Genomic DNA, 17,157 nt, shown 5'->3' on the forward strand with positions numbered 1-17,157 from the left:
CCCCCAGGCACTGGGGACACGCTGTGTGGAGAGGGCAGCCATAGGGGACTGTTGAATTCCAATCCAGAAGGAGCCAGCTGAGCCCCTGGCCTTCACCACCACCAGAGGCAGTGCTGACGGTGTTGGGCACAGCATCAGCTCACTCCTGTGGAGTGCAGGACAGGGACATTTGTCAAACTCTGCCATACCAGCAAGAGGAGAAAAAAAAAAAAAAAAAAAAAAAAAGAAGGGGCACACAGACACCTCAAGAAGAAGGGAGCTCAGCCAGCACAGCCAAAACACCAAATCCACCCCCCAATCCCAGTAAACTTCCACTGTTCCCATCTATTCAATCGACTGCAGTAGGAGGGATTAAGGCACATGTATTTTTCTTTTAACACAGTCAGTACAAACACCAACGACTTTCCTCTAGATGTGCCCAAGCTCCCTTCCTGAGCATGGGCGCAGACAAGACAGGTAATAACTCGCAAGCCCAGAGGAAGCTGGTTGGTATTTTCCAGTTCAAACATGGGACAGGCAGTCCTCAACTGTGCTCCCGTGGAGGTGGACAGCAGCAATCATGCCTGTCACCACATCAGTGGAAGACACCAATAATTTATTGAAATAAATACAGGTAACAAACCAAACAGCCTCTGGGTTTAAACACTACACATACATTGGGTACAATTTCTCTACACTCTTGGGAAAAGCATGGTGATACACTGATTTTTGGCTACGTGAGCCTTTGCCAAGTCCGGAGCAGCCAGATATGTGCTGGAGATCAGAGGTGGAGGCTCCCAGCTTGTCACGCATTGGGCTTTGTTGTAGGAAGGAGTCCGGTTTCAGGAGGATTTCTTTGTTTGTAAGAGTGAATCTTTTTTTTTTTTTTTTTTTTTTTTTTTTTTAAACCAAAAAAAGGTTAAACCCCAAGTCCATACTGGCAAGCTGCAAGCTGAACGGGGGGCTCTGTTCAGATGAGGCCCTTCAGAAGCGAAGGCTGCTCTTGCAGAACAACCCCAGCAAACCCAGGACTGACCAGGGAAAGCGAACCTGGCTCTCCAGCCAGAGAGCCACCTTGTCCATGCCAGGGCCAGCTGGTCCCAGCCTCCAACCTGGCATCCGTGTGACCTTGGGACCCAGTGGGGACAGCAATGTGGACGCTTCACAAACCTCCTTCCTCTGCCAGGACCACCCCGGCTATGTCTGTCCTCGGTTGCCAGTTCTCCAGGGCACAGCCCTCCGCCAACAGCTCCGGGGAGACTCCGGGAGCACAGAGGCCAGAGGACGGCAGTCAAGCAGGGAAATCCAGTCAACGATAACAAGGGGAGAGTCTTCAGCTCAGACCGGCCCTCGAAACTCATGTTTCCACTACTCGAATGAGAGGGAGCGGCTTGGGGCCCGTCAGCCTTTTGCTGCAAGAGAGAAAGGGTTGGCTCAGCCAGACGAACTGGATGGGCTTTGGGGGGAAAAACTGCAAGAGAGTGTCCTGCCCCAGCCCTGATCGGTGATGTCTCCCCCCAAAACCGCCCACAGGAGGGAACCCTGCTCCCCTGTACTCCCCTGAAGGAGGGATGCAGGAGTGGAGACCTCTCTGCAAACAGACAATAATACAACACCCTTCCAGAAGAGCATCCCTGCATGCAGCATCTCCTCCCAGACTGCAGCTCCTGCTGCCCCAGGTAAGACGTGGACCTGCAGATGAAGCTGCTGAGCAGCCAGGCAGGCTGGAGGGTACGTGCTCCCCTCGTACCTGCTCACATACTCTGACTTCGAGCGCGCTCTGGAGCTGTGGCTGCCCCGACTGACTTGCTTCTCAATCAAGTGCTCTATGCGGTCATGCATCTCCAGGTTCTGCAAAAGAAGGAGCCACGGTTAGCGATGGGCAGCTGGGGACAGGCAGGCTGCGGGCACACAGATCACTTGCTGAGAAATGCTCCAGTATAATCTCTTGCCATGGGTCAGCTTTTTCTTGAGGGAAATGAAATCCAGCCCTACATAGTTTGGGCTGAGGCCAATTGTATGAAGTTCAACAAGGCCAAGTGCTGGGTCCTGCACTTGGGTCACAGCAACCCCATACAGTGCTACAGGCTTGGGGAAGAGTGGATGGAAAGTTGCCCGTCAGAGAAAGACCTGGGCGTGCTGGCTGACAGCCGGTTGGATATGATCCAGCAGTGTGCCCAGGTGGCCAAGACGGCCAACGGCATCCTGGCCTGTATCAGAAATAGTGTGGCCAGCAGGAGCAGGGAGGTGATTGTTCCCCTGTACTTGGCACTGGTGAGGCCGCACCTCGAGTACTGTGTTCAGTTTGGGGCCCCTCACTACAAGAAAGACATTGGGTTGCTGGAGCGTGTCCAGAGAAGGGCAACCAAGTTGGTGAGGGGCCTGGAGCACAACTCTTATGAGGAGCGGCTGAGGGAGCTGGGGCTGTTTAGTCTGGAGTAAAGGAGGCCGAGGGGAGACCTTATAGCTCTCTACAACTACCTGAAGGGGGGTTGTAGTGAGGTGGGTGCTGGTCTCTTCTGTCAGATGGCTGGAGATAGGACGAGAGGAAATGGCCTCAAGTTGCAGCAAGGGAGATTTTGGTTAGATATTAGGAAAAATTTCTTTACTGAGAGGGTTGTCAGACATTGGAATAGGCTGCCCAGGGAAGTGGTTGAGTCACCATCCCTGGAGGTATTCAAAAAGTGAGTAGACAGGGTACTCCAGAACATGGTTTAGTGGGCACGGATGATGGTTGGACTCGATGATCTTGAAGGTCTTTTCCAACCTAAATGATTCTATGATTCTATAGGGACTGCTTGCCAAAGGAGAGCCAGGATGGTTTGTAAGACCTGCCGAACACCCAACAGGGAAACCCACCAGCACACAATCTCTCTCGCTGGATCTGTTTTCCACCTGGGTTCACAGCAGGCTGTGCTCACACACACTGTCCCCATGCAGAAATTAGCAAAATAAGTCACCAAGGAGGGAAGAAAACACTAGAAGTGCCGATGCAGGCTCAGTTTTTATCCAAAAAAGGAGAGAGGGTTGACACTTGTTATAATCCTAGAGGCTGGAATGCAATTTTAATTTCTGACACGCACACATTCAGCTGCAGCTTTGTAAGCAAGAAGGGTTTTGCTGCCAGAGAAATGTGCTTAATGGGATTATTTGGGACTCGGCTTGAGTTCACAGCTGCTCCAGCAACCCCAGCTGCATTGGAAACCATCACACCAGCTTGGGGAACCAGCACAGCCCTCGGGGCTGCGGAGGGCACGTTTTCCTACGCGAAGCAGGTGTTGGTGCCAGGGAAAAGCTTTGCTGCCAGCTGCTCTGCCCAGAGCGAAGCTCATCACTGTGAGGGAGCCCAGCCATGACCCGCAGGCGTGCACAAACCAGTCACACAGGGAGGTTTCAACGAGAGGGTCTGAGCTTGGAGCAGACCCTGCGCACCCCCCAAAACGGCCCCGTTAAGACGCACCTCAGCCTCCAAGTAAGCAACTTTCTCCTTGAGCTCCTGGATCATGGCATCTTTGGCCTGAATCACCGTTTTGGAGTTCTGGAGCTATAAGAGAAAAGTTCACAGCGGCTGAAAATCCCTCTCGTGTACAGCTGGGCTTATTCTGCCTGTTAACACCCACAACATTAACTCCAAGGTCTGCATAAAAACCAATCAAAAAAAGCCTCAGATTAAGTCTGTGAATTAAGCCCCAGGTGAAGGAGCCTCTGCTCACAGAGTTTGAGATTTAACTCTTTCAGCAGGCAAGCTGGGTGCACAGCACTCCTTTTACGCTCCTTTTATTACCCTCCCCGGGCCAGGGCAGCTTGCACCGCAGCCCTTTGGGCTGTCACCCTGGGGTCAGTCCCTGCTGCAGGACAGGGCTCTGGGCTGCCTTTGAACTTGTGTCCCTTTGGTTTGCAAAGGGACTCAGCCCCACAAACCAGCAATTCTTTGCTTCCAAGCAGCTTAAGAGATATCTTCCCCCCCCCCCCTCTTTTTTTTAAGTCCCCTCCAAGTCCTCCCAGGCACTCCCTCACCCGTCCTCCCACCCTGGCCCCGCTCCTCTCACCTGCTCGATCATCTGGCGGACTTTGCGTTGCTGGCTTTTCAGCATGTCGTCCAGATGATGTATCTTCTCCCGTAGCATGGCCACCTCCTTCTCCAGCTGAGCAGACCTGGGAAAAGGAGAGCGGACAGGAGTCCAGGAGCCATCGATGGCTTCCCAGAAAAGGAGTACCCACCCAGCTATGCCCAGAGCAGCTTTTTATCAGCCAGGTCTCCTCTACAGCCGCACAGGTCTTGAAATATTTTGACTAGACAAGGTAAGGAGAGGCAGAGACAAAACCTATTCAAGCAGGAGCCACAAAGACTAGCAACCACAGACTGGAGGGACACAGGAACATCAGGAAGAGTCAGGCCACAAACAAGGCCTTCCAGAAACAAGCCATTGCCAATTAGCCCCTGGAGCACAAGGATACCAGCTGGGCAGAACGAATCCAACATTACAGGGAGAATCGGCTGCTCTGGAGGCTCCCCAGGACCTGCCTCGAGCTCCCAGCCCACAGTGGGGCCGCTAGAGGTCTCTGGGCAGCCCAGCTCCGGATCTCTCAGAGCAAAGCAAAACTGCAGGAGGTATTTGGAGATTAGTCAACTCTTGGGAGTAGGGTGCTGTTTTGCAAGCCAGAGAGCAAGCACGCCCTTCGCAGGAATGTGCAGTCATGCCCCAGCGAGCTGACACCCCGACCCAGCGGCATGGGCTTGCTCTGGAGTTGGCAGCCAAGCCAGAGGCCAAGCCTCACCGGTCTTGTTCAGCGAGCTTGTCACCTTCCACGCTTCTCAGCCTCGCCAGCTCTGCTTCGCCTTCTTTCATCTTCAGCAGCAAACTCCTGTGTTCCTGCAGCAGAGCGAGAGGCTGAGTTACATGCACGGAAACAAGTCGCAACACATGCTCCTTGGCCTCCGCTGCACAGCGGGGAGCTACAGACACCCAGGGAGCCAGGCATGCTCAGCTCAGCCTCCCTGCTCAGTCTGCGGGTTGTTTTCACGAGCATTAAATTTACATGCGAGAGACAGACACACAAGGGCAGCCGCAGAGATGACCGACAGCAGATGTCCCGCTCCTTTACCCCTAGGTTACAGGCAAGGCACCAACCCATCTCCTTCCCTGCTGTCGGGCCAGGGAAGGCAGTCCCAGATCACTTCATGCTCATGCTGCACTGTTAGATTTATGACTTTAATGTTATTATGAGCAGACCACAGCTGGGGGAAAAAAAAAAAAAAAAAAAAATCAAGGCTGGAGTTTGTGCTAAGCCTCCTGGTTCTTCTCATGGGGGCATGTCTAGACTGTGTGGTCATTTCCAGGATACCTGGAAGAGTTTGCACAGAACGACCAGATCTTCTAGACCTGAGAAATGCAAGTCTAAATCAGCAACTCAATTTTGAGCCATTCCCAGCAGCTGGCTTTGCCCAATGCTTTTGGGTTAAACCTGGCTGGGAAGTCAAACCCTCTGTAGGGTGGGTACCCTGCAGCTGGTCCAAGACCCTCTGCGGGGTCTGCACTGAACACTGCCAAACTCATCACCACCAGGCTTTCCCATTCCCCCCACTAGCAGAGTGGGACCAGGCAGCTCCACTAATCCCATCAGCCCCACCATGGCTTCAGGGCCAGTACCTTCTCCATCCCTGCCAGGAGTCTCTGCAGCTCATCCACCTGCACCTCCTTCTCCACCACACTCTTCTCTGCTCTCCGCAGGGCAGAGCTTGTCTGCTCTGCTTCCTCCTGGTACTGTGACACCGTCCTCTGCAAACAAGATGGAGATACCTTTACCCCAGACCCTCACATGCCTGGACACCAGAGCCACCGGAGCTCTCTCCCAAGCATTGTTCTGAAACTGCACCACTGCCTAGAGCCTTGGCAGGCAGATTTTGCTGAAGGCAGCCGGGCGTCTCAGGAAACAGCCCGACATGCTTCAGAGAAAAGAGCTTCTTCAGAAAGCTCCCTGGCTTCAAAGCACTTCAAAGGAGCGAGCACTTAAATGCTGTAGCAATAAAGGCTCCTCAAATGCAAGAGACATGTTCGTTCTCAGCCACACGTGCTCTGGGGCTGTTTGCAGGCTCCTCTCAGGCCACCTGCCCAAGGAACCGACCTCGGCAGCCAGCCCCACGCCTGCATCACCAGCTCAGGAGCTGAGAGGGGACAAGGGTGTCCCTGTGGGTCCCCACAACAGCTGGAGAGCAGGCTCAGACAAGAAGGCACACATCTGGGCAGTGCTGGCAGGATCAACAACTGCTGAAACACCCATCCCTGCCATCCCCAGGATCTCCATCTGGGCTCAGAGCCTGCAGTCAGCATCACAGCTGAGAAAGACCCCAAAATGCCACCAAACCACACAACTTCCTACATTCAAGGACAGACATCCTCAGGGCACTTGCCCCTGCTGTGGGCAGGTGGACATCCCCATACCGGAGGAAGCAGTCACCACTCAAACCCACTTCCCCAGCAGACGCTGTCCCCCGTCCCGCTGCGGGGAACCCCCCAGGCTAGCCAGGACCAGTTTGGTCTGCGGGACAGGATGCGAGCCGGGACATCACCAGTGCCACCAGTGCATGGAGCTGCGGGGTGACACAGTCAGGCCCAGCCCATCCGGGACATGAGCAGTCACTAGAAAATAAACCAAAGAGGACCATTAATCACCAGGGCTGAGGAAGGGAGGGAAGCGAACGCAGCAGCTTTGTCAGCACTGCTCGGCAGGTGAGGAGACCCGTGTGATGGGTCCAGGTGCTTCCCAGTCAGCTTGCACCTCTCTACAGCAAACAGCCCTGCAGGTGAAGAGGCTGAGCTCCAGGAGAGACTGCAACGGCCAGCATGGCCACAGCAGCCCAGCACCGTGACTGGGAACCCCAGACTTGGTCTCTGCTCGACCCGCTGGGACATGCCAGTGGTCCCCACTCCCCATGAAACACCCCTCTCGCACACCAAGCCTGGCTACGGTCAGAAAGGCTTAGCAGAGTTTGGGGGGACCACCTTCCAACATGGCTGATGCTTTTATTTTATGTGACTTTTAACTGGGAAAGCATTTATATCTTCAGACTCCTCTGGGCAACCAGGGAGGCAGTTTGCTGGGGTTTGGCCAGGTCTGGACTCCCCGGTGTATTTTAACAGCACACACCAAGCCCACTGCTCTGCAAGTGGAAGCCAGACACTTCCAGCAGCCCAAACTCACATGCTCATGCAGCTCCTCAGACTTCCAAAAAGAAAAAAAAATAGCAAAATAAAATAAAAATCACACTTTCCCAGCAGAGAAGTGCGCAGCGTAGTCACCTCAAAGGTTTTCCTTTCCAACTGATGGCGCTTTTCAACCTCCTGCAGCTTCGTGAACAGCCTCTTTGCCGTCTGTCGGATCTTTTCCACGTCTTCACCTGAGCAATCCTCCTCCTGTGGAGACAGTAACAGGACAGGATGAGCAGTCGGGAGGTATCAAAGGAGCCCTCCACCCCAATGTGGGCAGCGCTGTTGGTGACAAAGCCTGGTAACATCACTTCTCAGCTTGAAAAAAACAAAAGGCGCTCCTGTCCTCACCTCCCACACTTGAGCGACAGCTTCCAGCCCTCAAGATAATGTGCACAGTATCCTTTGGCTGGCTTCCAAGCCCCATTTGCAGGATGCCATCCTGATCTGCGCTTGGGCAACCCAAAACCCTGCAATGCGAACCAGGTCCACAGCAACCCAGCCTGAAACACCAGCCCAGAGCATCTGCCCCAGCCAGGAGAAAGACGAAGAGCTGGAGAAATATTTACCAGCTTAAGGTTCCTGTTATCCCTTCTGCTAAAAAGCTCTCATGTGCAGAGATTTAAAAACCTATTATGCACACTTTTATTGCTCTAAGAGAGCTGCACTCCATTTCTGATCTGACCCCGACAAAAAGACTAGAGTTTGCCACAGGAGCATCTGATCATGTGCTGAACAGGTGCGAAATTACCTGCTGGGAGGAAGATTGCAAACTAAAACCAGTATTTCTTTCCATAGTGCTGAAATCCCCCTCTTTAGCTCCATACCTGGTCCTCCCAGGAATCAGCACGCAGCATCTCCGGGTACAGCCAGCTCCCGTTTTGCTTTTCCAGCACAACCTACGTAAGCAAAGGACAGACAGACAGGGATGTAACGCTGGCTGGCACAGCCGCTTGCACGAGAACACAGTCACATGCAGACAGCTAGCTCTGGGGCACCACAGCAACTTGAGACTGAGAGTTTTTTTGCAAACGAACATGCAATAGAGCCTTTGGCCAGCCAATGCGTTTTGCTTACTGACTCCTCGTTACATGCTTGCGCGGGTTTCAAATTTTGCCTGTAAATGGTGCCAACGTGGCTTTTGTTCGTCACAAGCACCTCAATCTTTAAGGCCCCTTCTATCATTTTCTGGACCCAAAGATGACATCTTTTTATAAGTCAATGTCATTTAATGCCCGAGAAATGCTCCCGTTACCTGTGCATGCTGTTTATCTCCTTGTCTGTTCTCAAGTTTACTACTTAAGTCTTCCCGCAGCTTCTTCAAAGAACTTCTAGCCTGGCAAAGGCAAGTCAATTTAGCTTGATCTGCATGGACAGTATCACTCAGCCTAACAGAAATCAAACGAAGGCAGGGCGGCTGCTACGATGCCCTGCGCTCATATGCAATCGATGGCTTCTCTTCCAGCCTGACCCTCTGGTTTTACTACAGCCCTGCCTGCAAGCAGCACCATCTCTGGCAGATACCATCCTTGCAAGGCAGCTGTCCCACACAATCATGGGAAGGAAAAAAAAAAAAAAAAAAGGCAACAACCTGGAGACGCTACTGATTTTTCATGCATTAGTCATTGACTTCACCTTTGAAGTGCCGAGAAGACCCTTGCTGTTCCCCAGCTCCCTCTTTGCCACACTGCAGGACGCTGACAAGTACAGTCTTGACTTGCAGCTACTCGAATTAGTCAGAGCAAGTGAGCCAGAGGAATGATTTACAGGCTTTTACAGCAAACGCTGCCCCAACGCTTTTCAAAGAAAAGCTTTCTCAAAGCATTAACAGCATGGCTTCATCCCTACCCCTTGATTTTAGATGCCCAAGGTGCTCAGGTGAAGCAGTTTGCTGGAAACCGGGCAGTGGCAGGACAAGGGACAAGGCGAGACCACGATGTGCAGCTCTCGGGTCAGCAATCAAGCCCTTAACCTGGGGACAGCGATCCGTGACTTTGATCCAGCTGGATCAAGACTTCCCCAGGTTTTTTACACCACGACCCAGTGCAGGGCACTTCTCTTGGATGCGGACAGACTGGTACTGCCACCGTGACTTACTGGTTTAGCTTATTCTCTGGTTTTCACATGCAGGATTAAGTCGTACTGCACAGTTATGCTGCTTCAGCTATTCTGACAGGGCTACGTACAGCCTTTGCAGCCAGACAAGGTCTAAGTCCCGCTCTACTATTGCTAAGAGGTCCTTTGAAAACCCAACTCCTGTTTCCACCCGAGCTGTGGGGAGCTATGGGAAAGCTCAGATCAGAAAAGCTGAAGTCGAAGCCCCAGGAGTGGGAAGGATCATGAACAAAAACTGCAGCATCCAGCTGGCTGTGAGATAAGGTTTGGGTGAGCAACACCCCTGGAGCACTGCAGCCTTGGGCAGGCGGGAGCCAAGCAGGTCTGGGTTGCATGCAGGAGGCAGTGGGAACAGGCTGTTTTCTTTCAGGGGGAGAAACACGTGTTTTGGCAGAGGAGTCAGAAGGATGACGTAAAAGATCTGGAGGCCGCCCTACCAGATCTGCCCCTCGCTGCTCCCTGGGGCCAGCACCCAGCATAGAAACTTGCCCATGAGAGCACACCCAAATTCCCCCTCCTGCCCATTTCTCTCCCCCCCCCCCCTTTTTTTTTTTTTTTTTTAAGGCCAAACTGCCCAGGCCAGAACATGCACACAACCACTTCCGTGCCTTGCAACCAGCTCTCCAGAAATAACATACCCACCAGGAGCGGAGGAAAGGGTTAATCTTCTGAGAGCCTCATCCAGTTTACTTTGGGAGATGAGACATACCAAAGAAACTGCCTTTTAACAAGAGGCTCTGGTTGTGCCGCACCCAGGCATGCAGGGGACAGCCTTGGGGTAAAGTCATCACGCAATTCTCTTCAAATTCAGTCCATATAGCAGAGCAATTAGTCAGGCTGAATTAATTTATGGCGCTTGATTAGACTACTGCCCTGTACAGGCAAGTCAACAAACTGGAGAGTTCAGCTCTGCTGCCAGTTTGCCAGAGTGGTTGGGGCTCAGCCGGGGCTTGAGTGCCGCAGCTGGTGCAGGCATCGCCGCCCACTTGCATGAAACCCTGCGGGATGTTCCTGGGGGAAGCAGAGCACCCCGGACCCTCGCCGCAAGCCCCCACGGGTTCAGGCAGCGGCACGCAAGCCAGAGCCCCTCACAGATGTTAACTACCTCTTGAATGTAACGAACTTCACTTTTCAGCTGGTTGACGTGCTCCTCATGGTTCATGCTGCCCTCGGCCCGTGCCTTGAGATAAACCTGTCCAGGAGAGACGGTGGCAGCAGTTCAGACCATCCCAACTCTGGCCAGCCCAGGAATGCCAGCAGCAAGCTCAGCTCCACAGGGATCAGGACACCGGATCCCACTGCTTCCCGAGACACGTTGTGCGCGGGTTTCCCCTTTGCAGTTAACCCTCCCCGGCGTTTTTTGAAGCTGCTCCTCCTCCTGTGTGAGCCCCACCCCGTAGAGCCACCGCAGCTGCCCCAGGTTCTTGCTGCATCCCCCTAAAGCCAGGCAAGCCCACCGAGCTAGTGCTGCCAGGCAGCAGCACTGCGCCAGTCCTGCCCGCACAGTCAAGAGCTACACTGGGGAGATTTTTGCTGGTGTAGCTTCAGACAAAACCTTTTTTCCAACCCCAGTTATTCAACAAGATCGCTTTGCAACAAAGCCAGGGACCGTACCTTGATGATCTCCTCATCGCCATCATTGGATTTGATGCATTCAGAGGCCAGGGAGTGACTGTTGCTGGATCTGTTGGCCACCATGGCGAAGGCTTTTCCCACTGGCTGCAAGAGACAGAAGCAGCAGGGCTTTCAGAGAGGCGAGACTGGCTGGAATGGTTTGCCCAGCTCCAGTCAAATGAGCATCATGCACTTTCACAGAGGAACGCGGCACCGAGCACGACCTTGGGAAACGGCACCAAAACGTTTAACAGACCAGGAGATGAGTTTTCTAGCTGACGAAGCATAAACCGACCGATCCTCCACCAAATGCCCATTCCCTCCACCCTAAGTTAACTCACAAAGTTGTATTTTCAACTCCAAACCGAGCCATGGGGGAGACCCACCTTCTGCTTCACCTGCTCACGCCTGTCACCCGGGAGGTCATTCGGCAGAGTCAGCCGCAGCACCTTCACGCTCTCCTAAAACAAGAGGCAGGTTTTAGTTTTATAACTCCCTGAAAGTCTTTTTACACCCAGCTCTGGTACAAGTTGAGAGCCAGGTTGGCATCACTGCAGATGCGCGGACAAGCTGCCTTCCCCCTCAGTTTGAGCTGCAGCCTGCGAAGTAACGCTGGGATTAAAATGAGTAATAGCGAGCGCACGGTAACTACATTTATCAAACCCATCAGGGCTTGGAGGAGCCGTGGCCCAGCCAAGGCTGAGGTAATGCAGATGGGCAGGAGAAATGATTGGCGGGGTCGTTTTCGTGCATGCCCTCCTCTGCCAGGAGTCACAGCTGTCATCTGTCACTGCAGCCGGCTATGGTGGGGCCAATGCATGGCATTCAGTAGCAGCCCTGGAGAAGGATGAAAGCAGCCATTCCCAGCTCGTGTGCCAGGACCTTGCCAGATTCATCCTTCTCCCTGCCCTACCGCGACAGCTACACGCCCTCATGGCTCTGCTCGTCCTCTGCTGGCACAGCCCTGGCTGAGCGGAGCCCATTTTGGCAGCAGCCAGCGAGACCAGCAGCAGAGCACTCCCCAGCTCATGGCCATGAGCATCCATGGAGGCCTTCACTGCTTAACTCCTCACCCAAAGCCCTCCTACCAGTGACACCCACTGAAGAGGCATTTCAGCTGCGTCCAGCACGATGCAAAGCTCAGCAAGCTTTCGAGGAGTTGCCCGGAGTGTATAAAGAGCCCTAAGGCAGCGCGTGGACACCCAAAACCCTCCACGGGGTTGCCCACTCCCCATCCTCAGCTCAACACCAGCACCATGCACCCACAGTACTGTACAACCCCCATGTACAACCCCCCTTTCCCAGACAGACCTCACCGGCACCCAGGCAGCCGTCGCTCATGGTCCTTATTAAACACGACCCTGAAAGCAGGAGCTGCTCAGTGTGTGACAGCCACGGCAGCAGGCTCTTGGGCAGCAGCACAGTGGAGCCAGGGTAGGTGCCCGCGCAGCACCAGGCGCCCGCCCCTTGCCACACCTCAGCCACGTCAGCCTCCTGCTCTCCAAAAGCAACATCAAGGTATTTTTGCCTCCCTGCTTCCAACCACTCTCCTCGCCATCCAAGTCTTGACAAGCCATCTGTTTGTTTCCAAAATATTTTGTATATGCTGCTCGCACAAACTCTGGCACCCTGGGAAACAAGGAGCCCTCCTACGGATCTCAAACACGTGGCCAGACCCCTTTGTTCCCCTGTTAAGACAATTATCTAACAGAAACTTCACTTGGGCTCTTCTAGCACAGATTATTTAACCAGATACTTGTCTGCAACTTTTACTCCAGGGAATGTTTTACTTGGTAAGACCCAAGAAGTTGGAAACTTCGGTCAGAAAAACTTCAGAGCAGCCGGATGTAGCATGCTCCATGGTTTTGGGAAGATGCAAGAAGCGCTCAGGGTTTTACAGCAGGGAAAATGGCTCATGGCAGTGCCTGCACGCGAAGCATCGCTCATCATCTTCGTGCTGCCTAAAGCAAACAGGACACAGGGAAAGGCCGGGGGTCAGAGCACGGAGCAGCCCGCTCTTGCACAGGCTGCCGCCAGCAGGGCAGGAGCCTTGGCACAATGCGAGCCCGGCAGAGCCGCCAGCAGCACATCAGTCCCTTCACGTGTCCTTACTCGCAGCTTTGTTTACAAGCATTGGGATCTCGCATTTGCCATCCCCGTCCTGTCAAGCCCAGGCGAGGGCGTGAGGCTGCCAAAGAAATCGCTCGCCTGGGGAAGATTTGCTGCGATAAGAAACAAGCACCAGCCTATTTCCAGCCCCGCAGCCAAAACTACCTGGAGTTGGCATGCGGGTTCTTTCTGTCCCAGTAGATCCCCCAAAAAAACCTGCTCCTGGATAAACCCGCCATCGAGCCGACACAAACCAGCTGTGGCAGGAAGCAAAGAGCAGCCGGTGCCTTCCCACCCAGCACCGGCACTACCAAACCTCAGGTCAAACAACCAGGAAACCACCCATGCAAACGCCAGGGGGGGAAGGCTCCGTCGTCTCCATCCTCCTCCACACTGGGGAAGCATGGGGGAGGCAGAGGGATGGCGAGACACAAGATGGACATTTGAGCAAAGCTCTCTGGACCACCAGGGGAGACAACTAGCTTTTTTGGTACAGGTATGCTTTTAAGGAGGCTGAGGCAGGTGCAGGAGGCGGAAGCCACAGCCAGGTTAAAGCAAACCCCTCCCTGCCCAGCTTGTTTGTCTGCAGCAGCCTCGGCTGCGGTGAGCTGTGCTTGATCGGGACCGGGCGGACGGAGGAGAGGATAAGAGGCACTTAATTTGGCTCTCGTCTCGTGCACCACCGGCACACCAATCCCTGGCAATGCTCTCGCACGGTTACTTTTGGGCTTTGCTCTTACTGTCCCGCAGCCAAAGTTTTCATCAGCTTCTTGCCAATGCCGGGGCTGTTTCTGGGAGAAGCAGCTCCTCCGATGCAAAGCCGGAGCAACCCAGAGGGACATCACAACCAGCACACGCTGGCCTCCCTCTCCAAGGTGCCAAATTCAGCTGGGGCAGGAAAAGCAGAGCCATGGGGACTGCCCTACCCTGCTTCTTTACCTCCTGGCTGGCATTAAATCTGTTCTGCCTCCTGTTTACAGCTCTGGAGTGGAGGGGGCAGTGGGTTTCAGGCCCCCTCCGTTATTTTCTGGGGAAGGCAGGAGGGTTTTGCAACATGGCCAGTGCTGGGAAGACGATGGAGTGCCTCGCACTTGCCTCCCGCTTGGAAAAAAACCCACCTTGTAAAGAAAATGCTTCCTTAACACCCCAACTGGGCACCCCAAGAGTTACTCCAACCTGGCAGTGTTTATGGCTTTTACTACCAGCCTTGGGAATTAACCGCGATCAGGAGAGCTTGGCCAGCTTTGGGTGATGGCTGCAGCAAAGCACCAGCAGTTGGAGGCTTTTCGGCAGGATGGCCGTGCTCCCGTCCAGCATCCTTCAAGGAGGCGTTCCCAAAATCCCAGCGGCCCTTTGGGTCCAACCACCCAGCAAGAGACGGGTCCCCTGGAATTGAGGGCAAGTGGTATCGGCTAGGATAACAAGGGACCGGCTATTAGGGATGACGAAGCTGATTTTAAGTCTTTTGGTCTATTTTGCGTCATCCAGCCCAAAAAAAACCCACTGGGGAAAAGCTTGGCTGCAGGGAGAGGGACTGACTCCACTCCCGGGGAAGAGGGAACCACGCAAATCCCAACCTCATCCCAGGCAGAGGAGAGGCGGCACCATCGGAGGACAGCCAGCGATCCCGACGCCAGCATTTTGCAACCACGGGGAAGGCACTCCATCTGTCCTGACTGTTAAACAAGAACAGGCCTGACCTGACCCAGAGGGTATCGCCAAGGATCAGCAGCAAACAGCTCTGGTGTTTGGAGATCGCCAGTGTTACAGAGGCGCTTATCAGTGTAATAACCCATTAACCAAACGAGCCCAACTCTGCAATCACTCCTTATAAGGCCAGGAAAGCTGCGGAGAATTAGGACTCTCCTGAGGAGACTCAGAGCTGAGTCACCCAGCAGGGCTCAGGCCGTGGAGCCAGGCAGCCGCTGGCACAGAGGAAGGTGGCCGAGCACCAGCACGGTTCTTCTGCCGCTGCCTTTGGGGGAGCCCTCTGGTTGCCCAAACCTGAGCAAAAAGCCAAATAGCCAAGCACCGCCGCCGGCTTCGCCCCCTTCGCAGGGAAATCGGGGCACCATGCCGGCGCAGGGCTGGCTTTGCGGTGCTGCCAGCCCCACCCACGGCCCATCCCTGCGACGATGGCCTGGCTGCTGACGGCGATGAGGAGAACTCAACGATAAGGAAGGGAAAAATGCAAGGCCCTGCTGTAACCGAGGGAGGAAAGTGCCAAAACAGACTTGCTGCTGGCTGCTCCCGCCACCGTGGCCCCTGGGAGCCGCTCGAAGGGTGCGTTACCCCCAAAACCCACATTATTCTGGCTCAACAGCCGCGTGGGACCGCGTGCAAGCCGGGACTCCCAGGAGTCCCCCGTAAGCAGGACAGAGGACGGCGGGACCCCAACACCGACGGCGGGGTGCCCCTCAGTGCACTCTGCCATCCTCGCCCGCCCCAGCGGGGTTCACCTGAACGCCCGTGGACCGGCCCAGCGATGGTCCTGGGAACGGGATGGCCGCGGACCCTGGCGACTGGGGGTCCCCCAAGCCTTCCGGGGCAGAGAGGGGCCGCAGGGCCCCCACAGACCCTCGAACGTCCCCACGGCTGCCGGGCGAGCCCGGGCACAGGCTGGGGCAGCGATACCGGGCGGTGGGTGGGCACAGCCCCACTCCACCAACGACGCTTCCCGGGAACCCCCTCACTCCCGCCCCAACGGGGCACCCCCGCGGGCAGCAGCCACCCCCCAGAAGCACCGGGAGAAGGAAAGGGGCGGCTCCCGTGGACCCGGGGATAGGGGGGTCAGAGGGGCCCCGAGGGGGGCTCACCGGGCTCTCGCCGTGGGGCCGCACGTCCAGCACCGCGCACCAGCCCTTCAGCCCGTTCATGGCCCCGTCGCGACTGGCAGGACGCGCCGCCACCGCCCCTTCTATATGGCCACGCCCCCGCCCGCGGGGGCACGCCCACCGACACGCCCACTCCCGATAACCACGCCCTCTCTGCTTTAACCACGCCCCTCCGGTTTGACCACGCCCGCGGCGTGCCGCGCCGTGCCCAGGCAGCGTGAGCCGTGCCAAAGCCATACCAAAGCCGTGCCGAGCCGCAACAAGCCCTGCCGAGCTCCGCCCGAGCTCTGCCAAACCCTCGCCAAACCAAGCCAGGGCCTGCCCAGCAGCGTCGAGCGGTGGGATGCCGCGCCGAGCCTTGCCAAACCAGGCTGCGGTTCCCCAAACTGTGCTAGGGATGGTCCCCCCACACCTGGGGAACGTTTAGCCCCGGGGTGCCGGCCCAGCCCGGCGGGAGGTGGCGGGGGTGCCCCCACGCAGAGCTGCGGCGTCACCGGCCGCACACCGGGGCCAAGCCCGGTGGGTGCCGTAGGCCCCTCGCCCGTGCCGGGGATCGGGGAACCAGGCCACTGCCGGGGCGGGTGTCCCTGTGCCACACCGGGCGGCCTGGGCGTGCCGGCTGCCTCCTCTCTGCCGGGCGGGCGCTAATTGCCACATACCGTTGCAATGAGCTCAGCCGGCCTCAAGTTCACCACCGGCCCCAGACCTGCCAGCCGGGGCCACGCTCCAGCCCCGTGTGGTCACCGGGGCCACGCTCCAGCTCCGGGGTGGGGACACCCAGGCCCTGGGGGGGTTTGAGGCAGCGGGATTTTCTGTAGGCTGGAGGACGTTGCTCCCTCCGGGCTGCCTGCTGGTGCCAAAGCTGGGGACCAGCAAACTTTGGTCATGCTCAGCTGTGGGAGCCGGCCCCTCCTCCCCCTGGGCACCCCACAGCCCCCAAGCCCCCCACCAACCGCTGCAGTGCCTGCAGGGGAAACCGAGGTGCAGCCGGGCCCCTGCCGCCTCATCAGGCCGAGCAGCCGCTGGGGAAACTGAGGCACAGGGTGGGGACGGTGGTTGACCTTGGCTCTGACACGCGTGTCCGGGAGGAGCCCAGGGCAGAACTGGTTGTGCCGGCCCAGTTTAGCCACAACGGGGACGCTGTGGGTGCGGGGCCGTGTGCCAGGCACGCTGAGCTGGGCACAGCCCTGAGCGGCAGTGACACAGAGACGTGGCCAGTACTGACCAGAGACGGGACAGGGTGTCCCTGCTATTGTCACCATGTCCATCCCCGGAGGCTCCATCCCGGTTAAGTGGTA

General features: G+C 56.0%; 1 protein-coding gene across 3 annotated transcripts; it reads right to left on the reverse strand.

Moving 5' to 3' along the window:
* Positions 1-345: 345 nt before the first annotated feature.
* TUFT1 (tuftelin 1) lies at positions 346-15,934 on the reverse strand. 3 transcript variants are annotated; one of them, XM_030026408.1, is made up of 13 exons: positions 15,842-15,934; positions 11,303-11,377; positions 10,917-11,021; positions 10,408-10,494; positions 8,443-8,523; positions 8,015-8,086; positions 7,281-7,394; positions 5,631-5,759; positions 4,759-4,853; positions 4,029-4,134; positions 3,440-3,523; positions 1,730-1,830; positions 346-1,391 (listed from the first exon to the last, which is right to left on the reverse strand). In XM_030026408.1, exons 1-13 carry the CDS (start codon positions 15,899-15,901, stop codon positions 1,337-1,339), a joined length of 1,164 nt encoding a protein of 387 aa, XP_029882268.1. In that variant the 5' UTR covers positions 15,902-15,934; the 3' UTR covers positions 346-1,336. The 3 variants fall into 3 exon arrangements, with proteins under 3 accessions (XP_029882268.1, XP_029882270.1, XP_029882271.1); XM_030026410.1 differs by lacking the exon at positions 8,443-8,523; XM_030026411.1 differs by lacking the exons at positions 8,015-8,086; positions 8,443-8,523.
* Between the last annotated feature and the right edge of the window lie 1,223 nt (positions 15,935-17,157).

The sequence above is a fragment of the Aquila chrysaetos genome, chromosome 9 (genome assembly GCF_900496995.4).
Source record: "Aquila chrysaetos chrysaetos chromosome 9, bAquChr1.4, whole genome shotgun sequence".
In the NCBI taxonomy this organism is placed as follows: domain Eukaryota; kingdom Metazoa; phylum Chordata; class Aves; order Accipitriformes; family Accipitridae; genus Aquila; species Aquila chrysaetos.